The 17,489-nt window shown below is 43.4% G+C and overlaps 1 protein-coding gene across 17 annotated transcripts in view; it reads left to right on the top strand.

The window, feature by feature from the left end:
• The window catches only part of ARHGEF28 (Rho guanine nucleotide exchange factor 28), a 272,749-nt gene that overhangs the window by 231,339 nt on the left and 23,921 nt on the right, over positions 1–17,489 (top strand). For 13 of the 17 annotated variants that reach the window (XM_046665596.1, XM_046665599.1, XM_046665597.1 and 10 more), the window contains 6 exons: positions 1,505–1,636; positions 4,760–4,872; positions 7,798–7,836; positions 7,930–7,977; positions 12,223–12,708; positions 13,807–14,107. In XM_046665596.1, the coding sequence (XP_046521552.1) occupies positions 1,505–1,636; positions 4,760–4,872; positions 7,798–7,836; positions 7,930–7,977; positions 12,223–12,708; positions 13,807–14,107 (1,119 nt within the window). The remainder of the gene's footprint in view (positions 1–1,504; positions 1,637–4,759; positions 4,873–7,797; positions 7,837–7,929; positions 7,978–12,222; positions 12,709–13,806; positions 14,108–17,489) is intronic. The other 4 variants (XM_046665609.1, XM_046665606.1, XM_046665604.1 and 1 more) reach the window with 1 other exon arrangement.

Below are 17,489 nucleotides of genomic sequence, written 5' to 3'. Positions count from 1 at the left end.
TGTTTGAGGTTTTTTTTTTTTCAGCACTTCTGTTTCTTTGGTGAAATGTTCCTTCTGCTCATTAATTTTATTCCTGAGCTCATTGAACTGTCTGCGTTTTCCTGTCATTTGTTGAGTTTCTTTATGACAACTGTTTTGAATTCTGTCATTTAGCTTGTAAATTTCTGTGCGTTCAGGCTTGGTTTCTGGAGAGTTGTCATTTTCCTTCTGCTCTGAAGTGTTACTGTAGTTCTTCATGGTGTTGTGACCCTTTGCTGGCACTTTTGTGGATCAGGTCACAGATTCCACCTGCCACATCTGGGGAGGGGAGCAGGAGCTGTGTTTTCTGATCCCGCCCCATCTGCTGGGAGTTGTGTCAGTAGGGCTGTTCTGCATTTGTGCGGCCTAGCCACAGTTGCTTGGGGGGGTCATGCATGCATGCACAAGTGGGTCCTCTGTGCTCCACGACAGGATGCTCTTGTGCTGGTGGGGCCACTGTGCTTGGCAGGGGCCTGGCTGAGCTGCTGTGCTAGGTGGGAGGGGAGAGGCACTTTCTTTCCCACACAGACTGACTCTGTGCTTGCAGGTGGCTTAGCTGAGCCATTGCACTTGGTGGGCAGGGCTCCCTCTTTGGGACTGAGCTGCCATCACTTGGTAAGAAGTGTTCCCACAGGCGGGGCCACCATGACAGGGTGGGCTCTTCTGCTGGCCAGGTCACCACTCCAAAAGCATCTGGGCGCAGGCCAGGCTGCCCCTCCCTCCTCCTACAGTTGTGCCAGCCTCTATGTGAGGACCCGTGACCTGGATTGCTGCTCCCAGGGAGGGGGAGGGGTCCACTCACCTGGTTCTGCTGCTCCCCAGGCATGTAGTCCACCCGCCTTCAGATGTATGGCTGCGAGGGTCTGCCAGGCATCCTGTTGTGCTGTGCAGGGACTCCTCTGCTGGTTGATACATGTCCATTTAGTCGTAACTTAGAGGGGAGAGACAAAGGGAACAACTCACTCTGCCATGATGGTGATGTCACTCCCGGGAATCTGTATTTTTTAAGGCACATTTGGGAAAATACTCTTTTGAAGAATAGCTAGTATTTTCTGAATAGCAAGTTTTAAAATCCTAAGGCTGGATATCATATTTAAATTAGTTGAATTACAGGGAGCTTGTCAGCCAACTAATGTACTAATAGTTGCATTTGAGATTTTTATACAATGAGTTTGTTTTTTTATTGAATTCTCTATCATAAAATGATGCTAAAAGTATTGGTCTAGATTGCAGGTTGGCAAACTTTTCGTGTAAAAGGTGGGATGGTAAATACTTTAGGCTTTGCAGGCCACATACAGTCTCTGGGACACATTCTTCTGTGTGCGTGTGTACGTGCGTATTTTAACAACCCTTTAAAAATGTGAAACCATTTTTAGCTCCTAGGCCATATAAAAACAGACTCAGGTCAAATACAGTTTGCCAACTTCTGGTCTAGATTAGACTGTATATATGTTTGTTTTTTAATTTACCTTTGTTTTCTTCTTAGCTGAGAGCCTACAAGTTGCAGTGAAGGCCTCGCAGATGGGCGATGCATGTCCATCATCTGAGGAAGGTTGTGGAGAAGCTGCCTTGACGGATTCGCTCAGTTCTCAGGACGTGCCAGGATTGCCTACTGCTTGTAAGTGAAGTTACAGGCCTTTGCAGTGAGCCTGAACACAACCCTTGGAGCATGTAGTGGTTCCAGGAGGTGACGGCAACAGCTCTGTCCCTATTTGGAGGGGACTTAGTCTTTTTTTTTAAATTAGAAAAAACTTGAGCATAAACATGCTAGCCGACTTTCCAAGTGGCGTCCCAAGGTGAAGGACTTAAGCAAGAGTTGGTGGGTTACACTGCCCTGTTACCAGCCTGGCTCTGCACCTTCCCTACCCTGCCCTGCCTCGTTTTTGATAGGACTTAATGAATATAGTTTGGAAACAACTTCTGGGGCTGGCCTCGTGGCCTTGTGGTTAAGTTCGTGCACTCCGCTTCGTCAGCCCAGGGTTTCACTGGTTCGGATCCTGGGCGCGGACATGGCACCTCTCGTCAGGCCACGGGGAGGTGGCGTCCCACATGCCACAACTAGGAGGACCCACAACTAAAAAAAATATACAACTATATACTGGGGGGATTTGGGGAGAAAAAAGCAGGGGAAAAGAAAGATTGGCAACAGTTGTTAGCTCAGGTGCCAATCTTTAAAAAAACAAAAAAAAAAACTAAACTTTTTTGGTTTTCTGATAAAGGATCTCTGCAGCTCATTAGAGAATAAGGCCTTTATTTCATCTCATCTCTTAATGTGTCCACAGGGGAATATAACTCAGAGAACCAGAATCCCATATACATATGTTCACACACGTGTTGGTGCTTAAATGCAGAAGTGCCAAGAGACTCTTGGTTGATGTCGTCATACACATTAGTTTGGGACAGAATACATTTATTAAAACACTGTTTCAATATTTTAAATTACAAAAAAATAGAATGTAGAGAATTGATTTAGGTAATTTCTCGGAGCCTAATTATATGGTTATATGTATAGTTGTAAGCTAAATATTTAATTCTCTAAAAGTCTCTGAGATAAGAGCATAAAGAATATATTTTTCGTTATGTTCAGGTGTTAAAAACCTCACTTCCACTTATATTGTCTTAGTATTTCTTTGACAACATCCCTTGGTTAATTAACATATATGGAAGCAGAACAGTTTTAAATGCTATACTTTTTTTTTTTTTTTACCAATACCAATAATTACATTCCCCTCTCAAGTTCTGCTTTATCTAATCCTGGTTTCTATTTCAGAATGTGCACATATGCTTTTCATTTCAACACAGCTCACATTCGTCAGGGGAGTTGTACTGCCCCGGGTATTTCCTTGTTAAAGAAGAACCTCATTATGCCATTGAGGAAGTTCTGTCTAAAAATACACCAGGGGTCTGCTGCTCTCAGCCCACCCCGGGGACAGCTGGACAGCTCCACTCGCTGCTGCAGCTGCTCAGGGCTCGTGCCGCACCTTCCCTCCCTCAGACCAGGCGAGGACGGTTCTCGCTGTCTGTGTCCACATCTCCCGTGACTTGGGAGAGTTCACACGGCACACCCATGATGTCTGCAGAACCATTGGGAGGCCATTTACAGTGCCTGATATCTGGATTCATGTAGAGGAGGAGCAGGGCCAGGTCGGCAGGGTCCTGTCCCCGAAGACCCATTCAGTTCCGGGCTGCATCGCGACACAGGGCCACAAGGGTTTGATTCTCTTTATGAAGCTGGCGAGGGCACAGTACTCTTCCTACGTGAGGGTCAGTAACTGAATGGGCCCATTCTGTGTTTGGCTTTGAGGCCTGTTCCTTCTGAGTCAGACCCATGTCTGTCTGAGGTTATAGACTAAGCAAGCCCTCTATTTTAGTCCTCAGTATATTCAATCAGGTGGATGAGTGTTTGCTACTCCCTATAAAAGTCTGGCTCTCGTCCACGCTAAACTTGAATACGGGAACAGAGGGCCTGATCTCGTCTCATTCTTCTGCCTTCGTTTGGCTCACCATCAGCTTCTTTCCCCACTTGATGCTCCTCATTTCTAAGAGGGACTGAGAGAGACAGAATGGCTAATTCTTTGGTAATGCCTTTGGCATCTCTCTAAGAGTTAAGAATAATACCCAAGAGTAAAACCATTTTTTGGCTGACAGAAGAATCTCTATAAAATGTCCCTTCACTGTAAGCATTGACTCGCTTGGGCAAAATGAACTTAATTTTTAGCTGTTGTAATTTGAAGCAGTTTCTGCTTAAACAAAAACTGCTTTGTAGTGGAAGAAGCCTTTGGAGTCCCAGAGGACTCTCATTTAAAGATGGCACTGGGAAAAAACTTTACAGACAGAGTCGCAAAGTGAATATCTATTTCATGAGGATCTGGTTGGGTGTGATTCCAGTGAAATTCTGGGTGTGAAAGGGCTTTGCAAAGTATACTTTCAGTCCATATAAGATAAGCATAGTATAAGTTTTAACTAAGTTCACATGGGTAAAGAAAGAAACTCCCACCAACAGAGATTTAATGGCTGGAGTGAAATCTGTATTTGGTAGTTAAAAATATTTCTGGACTAGAAATATTTCTGTGTTTTCGTAGGTTAAATATACAGTATTTACAGTATTTGTGAATTTAGAACATAAGCAAGAATCAAAGAAAAAAGCACACCTGGAAATTGTTTAAAAAAACCCAAAAAAACAAAGTGACTTGGAGACAAGGAGGGTGCCTCCATCTGTGTGACTGCAGCTTCATGCGGCGTTAACTCAGGAAGATGTTCCCTCTTGTCACTGGGCTCCTCCTTCCTCCCGGACCTTGTATGGTCTGTGGCTCTTGCGCCAGCCCCGAGGGAGCCTTTCACAGGCCTCTCTCCTTAGACCTGGGCCTGCCCGTCCTCGCGTCTCCTGCAGGGCCCGTTCCCAGCCGCACCCTCCCCAGGTGTTTTCTTCTATTAACTGAAAGTGAGGTGTAGAATCCACCCTTTCGGTACCACTCCCGTCACGTGAACCTCTCCATACACAGAAAGAAAAATAAAAAGACGGGCGGTAACTGATTCCGTGCATCAGTTGGGTACCCATTAGTGTGGAAGCTCCCTGAGGGCAGGGGCTGTGCGTGGCTCTGCCCTCTTTCTGCACATTGCATGAGAGTATTCGATACGTGTGATTTTGTGATGGTTCTTATTTGGAAAAGTGTCAACTGTGTACAAAAGAACCCAGACCTGGCTACTGTTTGATGATGTCCTTTTTGTTTCTGTCTCGATGGTGCGCTTCCAGCACTAGTCACAGAAGGGACAGGAGGAAGAGGCTGCTGGGATGTGGATCCCGGGACCCAGGGTGTGGGAACCGACTTGGCGGTCTCTGATGCAGGGGAGAAGGTATTGTGAACTGACTTGTTAGTAAATGGTGCCAGTCACTGTGTGTAACAAAATAACCCCAGATCTTGGTCTGTCCAGTGAGTCATGTAAAAGTGTTTTCTGAATTGTCCTCAATTTCAATATTCATATTTAAACTTTCCAACTTACTTCTTCTTTAACTGTTCCTGCTCTTCCTATATCGTGTGGGTGTAAACAAAGAAATAATTGAAAAGTGATTAAAAAGATTGAAAACTCGAACGTTGACTGGTGTGTCTGCGCTCTTCCGTCTGGCCTCTCTTTCACTGTCCACGCTGCAAACCTCTGGCTTTTCACCCATAACATCTGGCAGCTCTTGGCTGACAGGTGGTCCCGGCATCGGGGCCCTTATGCAGCCAGGTGGCACTAAAGTGGCAGAAATAATTTTGACTCTGGAATATTCTTGCTTCTTTCACTTTCTCTTACCTTCCTCTCCTTTCAGATTGCTTTCTGTCACCACCCAAACTGTCACCTACATTTTTGTGATAGACTTTTAATCAACCTGACCAATTTTTGCTTGGGGCACAGTGTTCAAAATGCCTCTTCTCTTTCGAGGTATGATACACATAGTTACAACGCTGTCTTTTAAAAATTAAATGTGTGAAGCTTCCTGTTCAAATGAAACCAGGCTGTCAGAGAAGAAATGAGGATGTGATTCTGAGAGGTGGTGAGGGGGCCTCCCCATGATTGTCTGGGGCTCAAGAGTTTTAGTTTTATCTAAAATCGGAGTAGGTTTGTTACCAGAGGCCAGTATGTGTTAATGTGGAAAAATGACACATCAGGTCTTTATGTATGTAGCATTTGACATATATTTTGTATATATTACATACGACTAAGAAACCAAATCCAAAAATTTTTTTTAAATCCATAGAAAAGATGGCTGTGATTTAATGTTTTTCTTTTTTAAACTTCATAGGCCAAAATGAAACTAGGAATGAAACATTTTGCTCCACTTATCCCGACTGTAAGCTTCCTAACTTCTTCCTTAAACGCTCCTGCTCTCCACCCCTTCCAGTGGAGACTTCGCTCATAAATTTGTGGCTTCCCACTGCTTTTATATTATGAGAGGGAAGTAGGGAGGGAGGGTCAGTTAGTGACAGTTTCTCTTGGGTGGAAAGCTGTGGTGGCTCCCGCCCTGCAGGCTTTCCCTCCGTGACTCAGTCACAGGTAAGTGCCACTGAGTGTCTGGGGTCCTGCAGGTGAGCCCCCCTGGAGAATTGTGCCACTAATGAGGCATTTGGAGAAACTGCATGAACTGATGTATGGGGTAGGATCACTCAAAATCACACTTTTGAAAAGTGTATAATGGATATTTTTAAATTAGCTTTCTTAATAAGGTAAGATTTTAAAAAACGTTTCTAAAAAAATTAATTTGTAACCCAAACGGCAAAATACTGTGTAAATCACCAACTGCAGCTGTGCACTGTCACCACAAGGTGGCAGACCAACTCCGTTAAAAAAAAATGACGTTAAAAATTTCTGTCTTGCATCTAACCTAGTGGTTCTTGGGAATAAGTAACCGCGTGTAGCATAATCTGACTCATTTCCATGTTCCTAATTTTTATAGAATGTAGAAATTCTATACCATATGATCTTCTTACAAAAGCAGTGGAGTGTGGAGCAAAGTCAGAACCAGAAGAGCAGAGAGAGCTCCACAGCTGGCTACAGAATGTGCGTCTGAGCCACACTCTCTTCCAGAGGGTCAGGCACTGGATCTGATGCCTCTAAACTTCGTCTCCTTTTCCATCCTTGTCCTTGCCCTGTGAGAGGTGCTGCTTGGTGATGAAATCTCTCATAGGCGGGCAGGGGGGGGGGGGGCGGGAGGAAGAGCTGGGGCTGTCACATCCTGGCATCAACAGCCTGAACTGACTGAATTTATCAACAAGCCCAAAGTTACCTGGTAACATGACCACAGCTGACTGTTCCTCGTGGTTTCAACTTAAAGCGGCCCAGACAAGAGCCAGCGGTACAGGGGAGCCTGTGGGCTCCTGGAGGTCAAGGAGTCGGATGACCTCCTGTAGTGTAAGGAGTGGAGTGCACGCTGGGTGCTCAATATTTGTAGAATGGAGGGGGAGCGTCCATTTCATGCCAGGCGTCCTTCTTAGGCTTGCATATGGCATCGACCACACACGTGAAATCCTGCTACCCACTGGCTGACATCCTAGTGGGAGAAGACAGACAATAAATGAAGAACAAATGGTCAATTCAGTTCTGGAAACTGGAAACCCTCACTACCCACTTGTGCCCGTAATGTGTGTGGTAGAGAGACCCCATCCCCCAGGAGCAGACGGCCTTATGCAGCCTCGTTCATGGCCTCTGCTGATGGTGCTTCTACTAAGGCAGCCACAGACGGCTCCAGTGAGCTCTGAGAGCTGCGATCTGGAGCGGCCAGCTAAATGTTCCCCTTTCGGCCGTCTCTGGGTCTGGTTTCTTCTCCCAGCCACTGGCTGTTTTGGCTTTGTGAATCTCAAACATGGAGATAGGGAGCTCGAGGCCAAGCATGATGTTCTCTAGCATCCAAATGTGGCCTCCAGGATTCAGACAGCCAGCCTGGCCCGAGACGACTGCAGCCTGGGCACAAAGAGTTTACAGTGTGGTTTGCGCAAGGTAAACACGTCACTTGTGGAGAGTCAGCCGCGCTTCCTTACCCCATCCCTTGTTGTTTTAAGGGACCGTTAGGTGAAAGGTTGCCATGCATCTCAAATACCGAGTTTGCACGGGGTGGGAGGGGGTGCTCTTATCAAGTGATTGCTTGATTGTACAGGCTTTGATTTCCGGAGGGGACAGTCACCCTGGAAGAGCTGAGAGAGAGTGCAGTGTTTTACCCAAGGTCACACATTTTGGAACACTACAGTGTAGCTTTCCAAAGTAGCGTGATTATTCATTTTCTTATGTTTTTATGTATTTTAGGTGGAATATAGAAGTTTTCCAGGTTCTTCACAGTCGGAGGTGAGTTCTGCACACTTAAATATATCGTCATCCTCTATGTGAGGATTATGAATGCTTTTGCAAGACTTTGACGCTTAGGATCTTGTTTTTCAGATTATACAAGCGATACAGAATCTAACCCGTCTCTTGTACAGCCTTCAGGTAACTGTGCTGCTCTAAATTTTGACCTCGTGAATGTTTCTCTTAATGCAATTCGCTTTATTTGATGACTCCCAGACCTTAAAACTGAGAGCCTTTGAGAGGTAGTGAATGATCTTAAAGCGATGCCAGCCCCCCAGGCCTTGCTCAGCTTGACGCGTTGAACTTGCCCCTGGTTTTGTGATCACAGGGCGACACCACTGCTTTTTACACCATTCTTCTCTGAAACCATAAAACAGTTCATATCTTTAAAAAATATTGATGAATATGATCTGGCTTGAAGTTTACAGTGAAACTCTTAGGTGAGTGTAGTATGACTTCACATTTTCTGGTGAAAACTTAAATTCACACCTGAACTTTTCACTTCCACATGTGGCCTTAGGCCTTGGGAGCAGTTAAACAACTCATATGCTCCTTCGTTCCTGGGTTTGTTCATCCACCTGATGTCTGTTGCCTGCCCTCTCCGTGCAGGGCGCTGTGCTAAGGCCTGAGCACACACAGGCAAATGGCCCACAGAGCCCACGATAGGCGGCTCACTGTCTTCCAAAGGAAGACAGGCAGAAATCGAGTTTGCCTGTGGGATTATAGGGTTGGATGATCCCTTAGGCCATGCATAAGAAAGGCCGCATATATCCAATTGCTTAATTTATGGATTAAAAAATATTTTAAAATGGTATACAAGCAATGTTTATATGGTAAACACATTGTAGAAAAATTTGAAAATGCAAGTAAATAAAACAATTTGTGAGTCCACAGAGAGAATGACTGTTGTCGTGTTGGAGTGTACCCTCCAGCGTTTGCATCTGTTTTATACGTGCTCTCGCAACACGTGCCATTCGGTATCGTAAGTGCTTATTGTATAGCACAATTTTTAATGGTTGTATAATGTTCAAGTCTTTGGAATTTATCCAATTCCTCATAGTTTATACTTTTGTGTTAACACTCTAACAGATATCCTTGTACACTAATCTCTGAACATATCTGAGTGTTTCCTTAGGATAATTAGGTTTTATTAGATATTGCCAAAATAACCAATATCCCGCTCTACTTGTCCTTAATTTGAAAATGGCTCAAGGCATCTGATTATCTTAATTTGCATTTTTTTGATTATTGTTGAGATTAAACTTGCTTTTCCTACTGGTTTGTTAGCCATTCATACTTCATATCTTTACCTGCTGAATCTTAAAGGGAAATAAAGTTGTCTGACTTTAAGTTTTCACCAGAAAAAATGTAAAGGCACGCCACATTTGATGTTTTCTTGTTTATGCTTCGACGGCGTTGAGACTTCTTTCTCTTACGTCCTAGCGATCGTCTGCCTACTCTTGCTGTAGTTCCGCTGTCTTAACTATTAAAGGTTTGCATTACGTTTGAATAGATGACAGTGCTGGTCTCCTTTTACTGTTTTTCTGTGCTCATCTGTATGTTCTTTCGTAAGAGCTTTTGAATCACTCTGACAAGTTTATTACCTTCTACCAACACGTTTAAAATCTCTTTATATTTATGAATTAAGCTGGGGAGAATTGGCACTTTTGCAATAATGCATGTTGTTAGTTATCTCTTATTTTATGTTCTGCTGGAGTGCTTTGTAATAGTCTTCACATAGGTACTGTACGAATTTTTTTTTTTTTTGGCTAAGTTTATTCATAGATATTTTTCTCTTTGTTTCTGTTGAGAATGGAATTTTTTTTCATTATGTTTCTCCAATGGTGGTTGCTGACGTAAATAAATATTTTTATTTTATATGTTTATTTTGTAACTAGACAACTCATCGAATTTTATTTTTTGTTTTAATAGTTTTCCTGTTGATTCTTTCAAGTATTCCAGATAGAAAGTAAAAATTTGAAAATAACAGTATTATGGCTATTCTTCAGTAGTTATATCAGTTTCATTTTCTTGGCTTACTGCTTTGGCTAGAACTTCTGAAAATGTGATAAATAATAGTGACGATAGTAAGCAGTCTTGTCTTCAAGAATTAGTGGGAATGCCGTTAGATATGCTGGTCTGGGCTCAGTGTTCTTAGAGACGGATTAATCAGGTGGACAAATAGTCTTTCTTTTTCTAACTGAGAAGGGGTATAGTTTGAGTCTAGTTTGTTAACTTTTGGGAGATGAAAGTGTTGAGAATCTGGGCTTGTGCTGCCTGATGAAAACTCTCATGAAGTCACTTCCTTTCGACCTTGACTGCAGCCCTATGTGGAGTCAAGATTCAGAAAAGCCGGTCACCTAAATGACCTAATTTTTGCCGCACATCGGCTTGAAGCAATACAGGAAAGATCAAATTCTGTAGTGGGCTCTCCTACGCAAAGGTCTTGAGCAGGTCTAAGGATGTGGGCTCTGAAAGATTTCTGTTCACGCCGCAGTCGTCTCTTTTGAAGCTGCATCTCTCGTGCATGATTGAGGTTTTTGCATAAGCATTTTTGAATCAGATGGACATTGAAATTTGATCCCCCCTGTATTAGGAGAGCAGAGTTAGAGATGACGTATGGTCAAGGCAGAAAGGAAAGGACATAGAATTATTCCAGCAAAGAAAAGTTAAGAGAGAGTGAATTGGAAATTTCCCTAAACTTGAAGAGCAAGTGCTGTTCTCATCCTAAATATAAATGTGAACTTTAAGTGTGAAAACGGATATCCAGTCTTCAGACTCCACCTCCGTGCTACAGAAGAGATGGTCTTATCCCAAATGTTGAGTAGATATGAGGAATACTTCATGGTAGCACCTAATTAGGCTAACTAACTCTTACATGAGACAGCATTGCCTACTGTAGTTTTGACATATAAAATATTGAATTTTTGTTTGTTAGTTTTACTACACTGACTCCCTTAGGATTTGTTAGAATTAAATGGTGATGTGCAATCCACAATTTGCCCGAGCTGGGACCTCTGGGTCCTGAATGGTTTATTATTTCATATTTTAGAGATCAAAGTAGTTAATGCCTATTCTCGTTGATAATCATTGTTCTCTTTACAATAACTTCTAAAAGATATTATTCAAATATTCATGTGAATTTGAAATTTTTAAAATTATTTTTAAAATTTGAGAACATTAATTTTATTTCAAAAGGTCCCAGTGAATACATTTTTGATTCTTATTCTAAAAGAAGCACCAATTTAAAATACACCTTAGTTCTTTATCCTTCAAAAGTATAGGAAAATGCTGATCTAACAAAGAACTAATGGTCAAATCCTCATCTTCTCAGCATCTATTACATGGGCAGTTTTAAAAATTCTTAGGAAAAAGAAATGTGAGTTTATCCCTAGGAGAGTAATAATTTCTCATAATGAGTCAAAACACACACACACACCCGGTATGTGGCCATTTTCAATTTGTCCCTTCTGTGCTGCTTTGCACTTTAAATGGGAACTTTTAAAATTAAAAGCTTCCGAGGGCATTCACAGCGACTTTTTTTGGTTTTGTGGAATCCTGCCAAATCTTGGCAATTATTTCCCGTGATGCTGCCAAACTTTTCATAGGCAGATACCGTAACTCAAAATATTTTTTTAATCTGGTTGGTAATGTCCTCTGGGCTTTAGAAATATCTACGTTCCCTTAATCATTCCAGCCTCCTGTTAGCGATCTATTAAACAAATGAGTTTCAGCTTGGTGTTTTATGCATGACCTTCCTGCGATAAGACAAAGAAATAACAATAATGAGACTAGCTTCACATGTTACATATCTCCAAAAGGTGATGTTAACGGCTGTTCTTGGGTATCAGATTATAAGAAGATTATTTACCAGAAGTCTCCAAGTGGTTGACTTTCATTTCTACGTCTTCATGTACGTAATGTAGCTTAAGTAATTTCTGGCTTTGGATACAAATAAAGGATACTACCAGATTTGCATAGATTCTTAAATTCTCATGAATTGACTGGAGCCACCTCAGAAAGAGAATGAGACGTGGAACAGGAATGTAGTCTTGTGAATTTACGTTCTGAAGTCATCTTCAAAAGACTTGTTTAAATATTATCCAACAACCAGCAACAAACCACATTTCCAAAAGAGGGCATGAACATTGCTTTTGTGCTTGCTTTCTTTTGTGTAGGAATTCCCACGTCATAAATCCCAGGTCATACTAGGAGACACAGACAAGCCTATTTGAAGTGCCAGGGTTGGTCTTAGTGTGTAACTTAGGAAAAGGACAGAAACATTAGGAGAAAATAATTTGGTCATGTTTTTTGTATTTGGAGGTAGTTCCAACCCAAAGTGCAAATGATGTGGAAGCCTTTATCCTTTCCTCTCTGCTCTGACAGGCCGCCCTGACCATTCAGGACAGTCACATTGAGATCCACAGGCTGGTTCTCCAGCAGCAGGAGAGCCCGGCCCCCGGCCCCTGTCTCCGAGGCAGCACCTTTCAGGACCAGGAGAAGTGCCGCAGCCTGGAGAAGCAGCGTGAGGAGCTGGCCAACATCCACAAGCTCCAGCATCAGTTCCAGCAGGACCAGCAGCGCTGGCACCGCAGGTGCGACCAGCAGCAGCGGGAGCAGGAGGCCAAGGCCAGCTGGCTGCAGGAGCGCGAGAGGGAGTGCCAGTCACAGGAGGAGCTGCTGCTGAGGAACCGCGGGGAGCTGGACCAGCAGCTCCAGGAGTACCAGCAGAACCTGGAGCGGCTGAGGGCGGGCCAGCGCCTGGTGGAGAGGGAGCGTGAGAGGATGCAGGCCCAGCAGAGCCTGCTGTGCAGCTGGAAACACAGCCGGCAGAGCAGCCTTCCCGCGGCGTTTTCTCCGGGAAGTACGGAGGTAGGGTCTTCCGTGCTCGTGGAAGCGGCGTGTGAGGCAGCTTCGCAGAGGCAGGCTCCGTCACCGTCCTCCCTGTCTGTTTCCACTGCTTGTGCAAAGGCTCACAAGCGTTACCTGATGTATAGGTGGCAGGGGCTGGGAACTCTCAGAGACAGTGCATATGCATCTCGACTTGAAATATGGGCATTTGAAAGGCCTAGGTCCTGTTGGATCACAGGCCTGTGGTAGTCTGAGCCGCTGTTACCCGAGAGGAAACGCGGAGTTGAGCTGTCCGGTCAGGCAGCTCTGTCCCCAGGCGCACTCACCATGAACACACGTCCTTCCTGCAGCTGAAGGGCCTCTGTGTGGGACCCAGTCTTCAGTTCTGCACAAGATACACCTTTTGGTGGATCAGTTAGCTATTAATGTGCATTACACTTGCTGGATTTAGCAAGTCTAATACTACTGTTATTCCAAGCTGCTTGTTTTTTTTGTAAATTTGACATAGTAAATTCAAAATCCATTTCACTAATAATAGTTAACATGAGCATACTAATTAATGACTGGGCAGGAGAAAACCTTTCAGAAGATTCTCTGTTCCATTTGCATCCTCTCTATGCATCCTTGACATTTCCATTCACCCCAGGAGTTTACTCTTCTGTGCTATGTGCACACACATGCTTTTTATTGATCGTGCATGAGGTCATAAAAGTTGATAAGCTTACAAGAAAGATCTATGTTGCATCTGATTTTCCTTTCAAGTTGGCTAAATTATATTTATGTAGTTATGTAATTACATAAGTTATGTTTATTACAAATACCTTGGTATACATGAATATTTGCAACTTTTTTATTTGGCAAATGTGAAAATGCTGCTCTCTCACAGTGGAAACACGGTAACAGCAGAGAGCACTACTGCTGGTCCTTTTGTCTGAAGATGTGCTGTGCGTTACTCGCTCATTTAAAGGGGAGGGAGGAGGGAGTCAAAGGTAATGTTCTTCTCGACTTCACTCTTATTAAAATTTTGATTGCTAAATTCTATTAGGAATGAATACTTTATGAAACTTGCACAAATTGATGGAGAAATTATTGTATCTTTTTCTGTACTTTCTTACACAGGTAATGGAACTTAATCAATCTGAGAGTTTATGTCATGAAAATTCATTCTTCATCAATGAAGCTTTAGTGCAAATGTCACTTAACACTTTCAACGAACCAACTCCATCAGATATCCTTCAGGATGCCACTTACCTCCCAAATATATCTAACTCTGATTTGGTAAGGACTAGAAAGAACCAAGTAGACCTCAAGACGGACGTTTCTCAGCCCTCGGATGTCAACCATGAACTGTGGACAGCCACTGGGTCCTGTCATCAGATACCCCCTCTCCACCCAAGCGGCAAGGATTCTTGTAAAAATGGTAATTAATACTTTAAATGTCATCTGGATAGTTTCAACAAGAAGCTCTTTCTCTGAACGGTTGGCTCTCCTTTAGTGTGAATCAAAGTGGGCCCTAGAATGGGAATAAATTGGTGCTGATGTGCTGAAGTTTGTGGCATACACCTTTCTTTGGGGAAGACTGGGGTCCTCGCCTGTCGGTACCTGGACGAGCTGGGCCCTGGGCAGAGGGCTTAGAGGGTGCCACCAAGATGTGAGAACCAGGCAGGCTCTGGGGTTTGTGGGTTAAATGATAACCTTCCCTTGAAAGTGGAGAACTTGATATTTAGTCCTCACAGTAGCCCCTCCTGCATCCTGACACACATACTCGGGGCCTCTCGGGACTAGAGGACGTGGACAGGGTTTGTGGCAGGACTTCATTGTCCATTGGGGCAATTTCCTCTAACACTGGTGAAATCTTCTGTACTGCTGTCAAACACCCCAAATGAAACTGCTAACATCATTTGTCATTGTCAAAAAGGTGTTGTGTCTCCGTAAGTACCTCATAATAACACAATTTGCTAATCCCATTAAAACATCTGCCGAATATAAATGAAAGGCAGCTCGAGTTACCAGCTCCACGTGAATCCAAGTGATTGAAGCCTTCATCTATTATAAATTGTCTTCTGTGGGATATGAGGTAGGGAACGGGAAGAACTTGAAACCTCTCTACCAAAAAACAGGTGGCATGCAATAGAATAAATAAATGGCTGGCCACAGGGATGGGAAATAAATCACCGACAGCAAAGTGTTTCAGAAACGTAAACCAAGCAGCAGTGTGGGGAGCCTCAGACTGGGTACCGATTTGTTCCCATCCTGATATACATTCTTGGTTTGTCAGGAGGATAATTTTCAGCAATGACAAGTTTTGGAGGTATTCAGCTTCTCCAAGTTAGAGAGTAATAATTCCAACACCACCTCAAAGTTGTTTTATTACTCATCCAGAAGTTGCCGATTCTTCCTAGTGGATAATTCTTTACATTTTTTAGTCACTGCTGTAACATTCCTATTTCTTGTCAGCATATGGGAGAGAATGAAATAGTTCTCTAAGTATCATTTCAAATATCCTTTAAATAGAAAAGAATATATAATGAAATAGTTCCTTGGGATTAAAAAATAGGCAGAACTTAGAAAATGTAACCCCTTGAATGTGTTATCTTGCAGCTTTAGTGCTCCAGAGAGCCCGTGCAGAATGCAGAATGCTGTTTCTAGGAACGTGCTGCTCGGCTGTGTTGATGCATTAAGCTGCTATTTATAGCACTTGATGTGTTTTTGTCAGTGTGGTTTTGCACACTGGCTTTGGTGTAATTCCAAAACTCAGTTTGAGTTAAACCACATTCAGCTTTTGTTTAAAAGAGGTATTTCTCTGACTTTCTGTATATCTCCCATCTTTTTCTATTGACTTGTGCTTCAAAGTAGAAAGCTGTTAAGCATTTGGCAGCACACTCGCAGGAGACAGAAAACGTACTGAGGAAACAAACAGTGATTATGGACACGGTCAGTCTCTCTACGTGTAGGGCAATGGGGCTGGTCAGGGAGATGCTGAGGGGATGCGCTTACGCTTCAGGTGTTGTGTGTCCAGTGGAGGCCAAGGATACCCAGGACATGGGCCGAAGAGAGCAGAGTCACCTTGGGCCTAAATCCCTCAGGAGCATCCTGGCGCATGTGAGGGATTAGATCAGAAATGCAGTGTGTGCCGTTAAGCAGCAGAGTTTTGCAACTAGTCAGAAGACCCTATTTATATTTGTTTACTTAAGCGTGATAAGCAGTTTCTGGGTGATAGGGAAGTGGCATGAAAATTGGAAATATGTTCTTAAGAGTGTTGTCAGGGCCAGATAAAATTGTTCGAACAGCTCAGGAGCTTTCACAGCTCTTAGAATCGAAAGTAGCACAAAGCAAGCCTCTGATGGTGGTCTTCGCTGGCCTGCCTGCGCTCCCCACCCATGCTCTGGGGGGCTGTGCTGCGCTGGGAGAAGCAGGCACAGGCCGTGCCGGGGGAAAGGAGGACTGTCCATGTGCTGGAATCAAGGTCAGAGCAGCGTCAGTGTCTTCTGCTTTCACATTTTGCTGCTGAATCTTTGGGTCAGTGGTCATCAGTGACCACTACCAAGACCCCATGGCTCACAATATTTTGCTAACAAAGGTGCTTCTAATGTTCCTGGCTGGTGTTTTTGTTAAATGTGCACTTAACCTGTTTCTTTAATGCTGTGCTGAAGATCTCATCCTCAGGTGACTCCTTAAAGAATGGTTTGCTCCTTTGTCTGGTCCGGTGCTGGGTACATAGGACCCACTCAGCTCAGTGGAAATGTGGATTTCTGGCACAGTAAGCCCGATGGGGAAAATCGCGTCTAAACAAAACTCTGACTGTGTTTGGATGTCACCTAGATTGGACTTTTCATTGGTTTGTTCAGCCCAGCTTCACCAGACACTGTATTCCACTCTGGATGTAACTGGTTTTTGGATTGCCCTACCACTGCCACTGCCACCAGCAATTGTAGGACGCTTACCAAATTTCAAGCACTGTGCTAAGGTTTTACATGGAGAACCTCACTTAATACAACAACCCACTGAGATGGTTCTGTTCTTAGCTCTGTGTGAGAGGGGAAACTGAGGTCCAGAGAGGTTCAGTGACTGGTCCAAGGTCACACAGCTAGTAAATAGCAAAGCCAGAGATGGAACCAGGGAAGGCTGGATCTGGAGCCCATGCTCTTCACCATTGCACTGTACATTGTTAATTTCTAGAAAGCTGTTTTGAACTGTACTTTTTAAAACTTTGAAGTAGAAATAGAATAAATCCTGTTGTAATGCCTGGTGGGAGGTTCATGATTAAGCGCCAGTTTTTTGTTATTGTTGTTGCTGTTTCTTCCCTTCCCTCCCTTTTTAATATCACCATTGGGAAGTATTTCTAAATCTTTTGTATTGCAGTGGCCAGTGCCTGCATGGGTTCCGCGCATCTTCAGATATCATAAATAACTATTAGCTTCACTTTTTTCCTGTAAGACACACTTTCGTAAGGACAGCTTGTTTTTCTACTCTTGCCTAATAAGAGCCTCATGTTCTTGTAAATATTTTTAAGGTCACATTTTAAAGAACTTTGCTCTCCAGTGCTAGAAGTTGTTTCATGGACAGAGTTCTTGGATGTTTGAACATTAAATCCAAATTGGTATTTGATTTTATTTATAATGGGAGAGATGGTTTAAGAACTTAATCTGTGCTCCTCTGAGGGACACTGGACAAGACTACAGAAAATTTGAATTCCCTTGAACAATATAGTCCCTGCAGGACAACTGCTCTGTAGTTGGCCCCACGAAGCACTCAACTGGATTACTCTTCTTAAAGGCAAAATAAGCAAAAAGCTCTTTATT

Source organism: Equus quagga, chromosome 7 (assembly GCF_021613505.1).
Source record: "Equus quagga isolate Etosha38 chromosome 7, UCLA_HA_Equagga_1.0, whole genome shotgun sequence".
Lineage (NCBI taxonomy): Eukaryota > Metazoa > Chordata > Mammalia > Perissodactyla > Equidae > Equus > Equus quagga.
The sequence above is the reverse complement of the archived record's forward strand: the minus strand, read 5'-3'. Positions and strand labels throughout refer to the sequence as shown.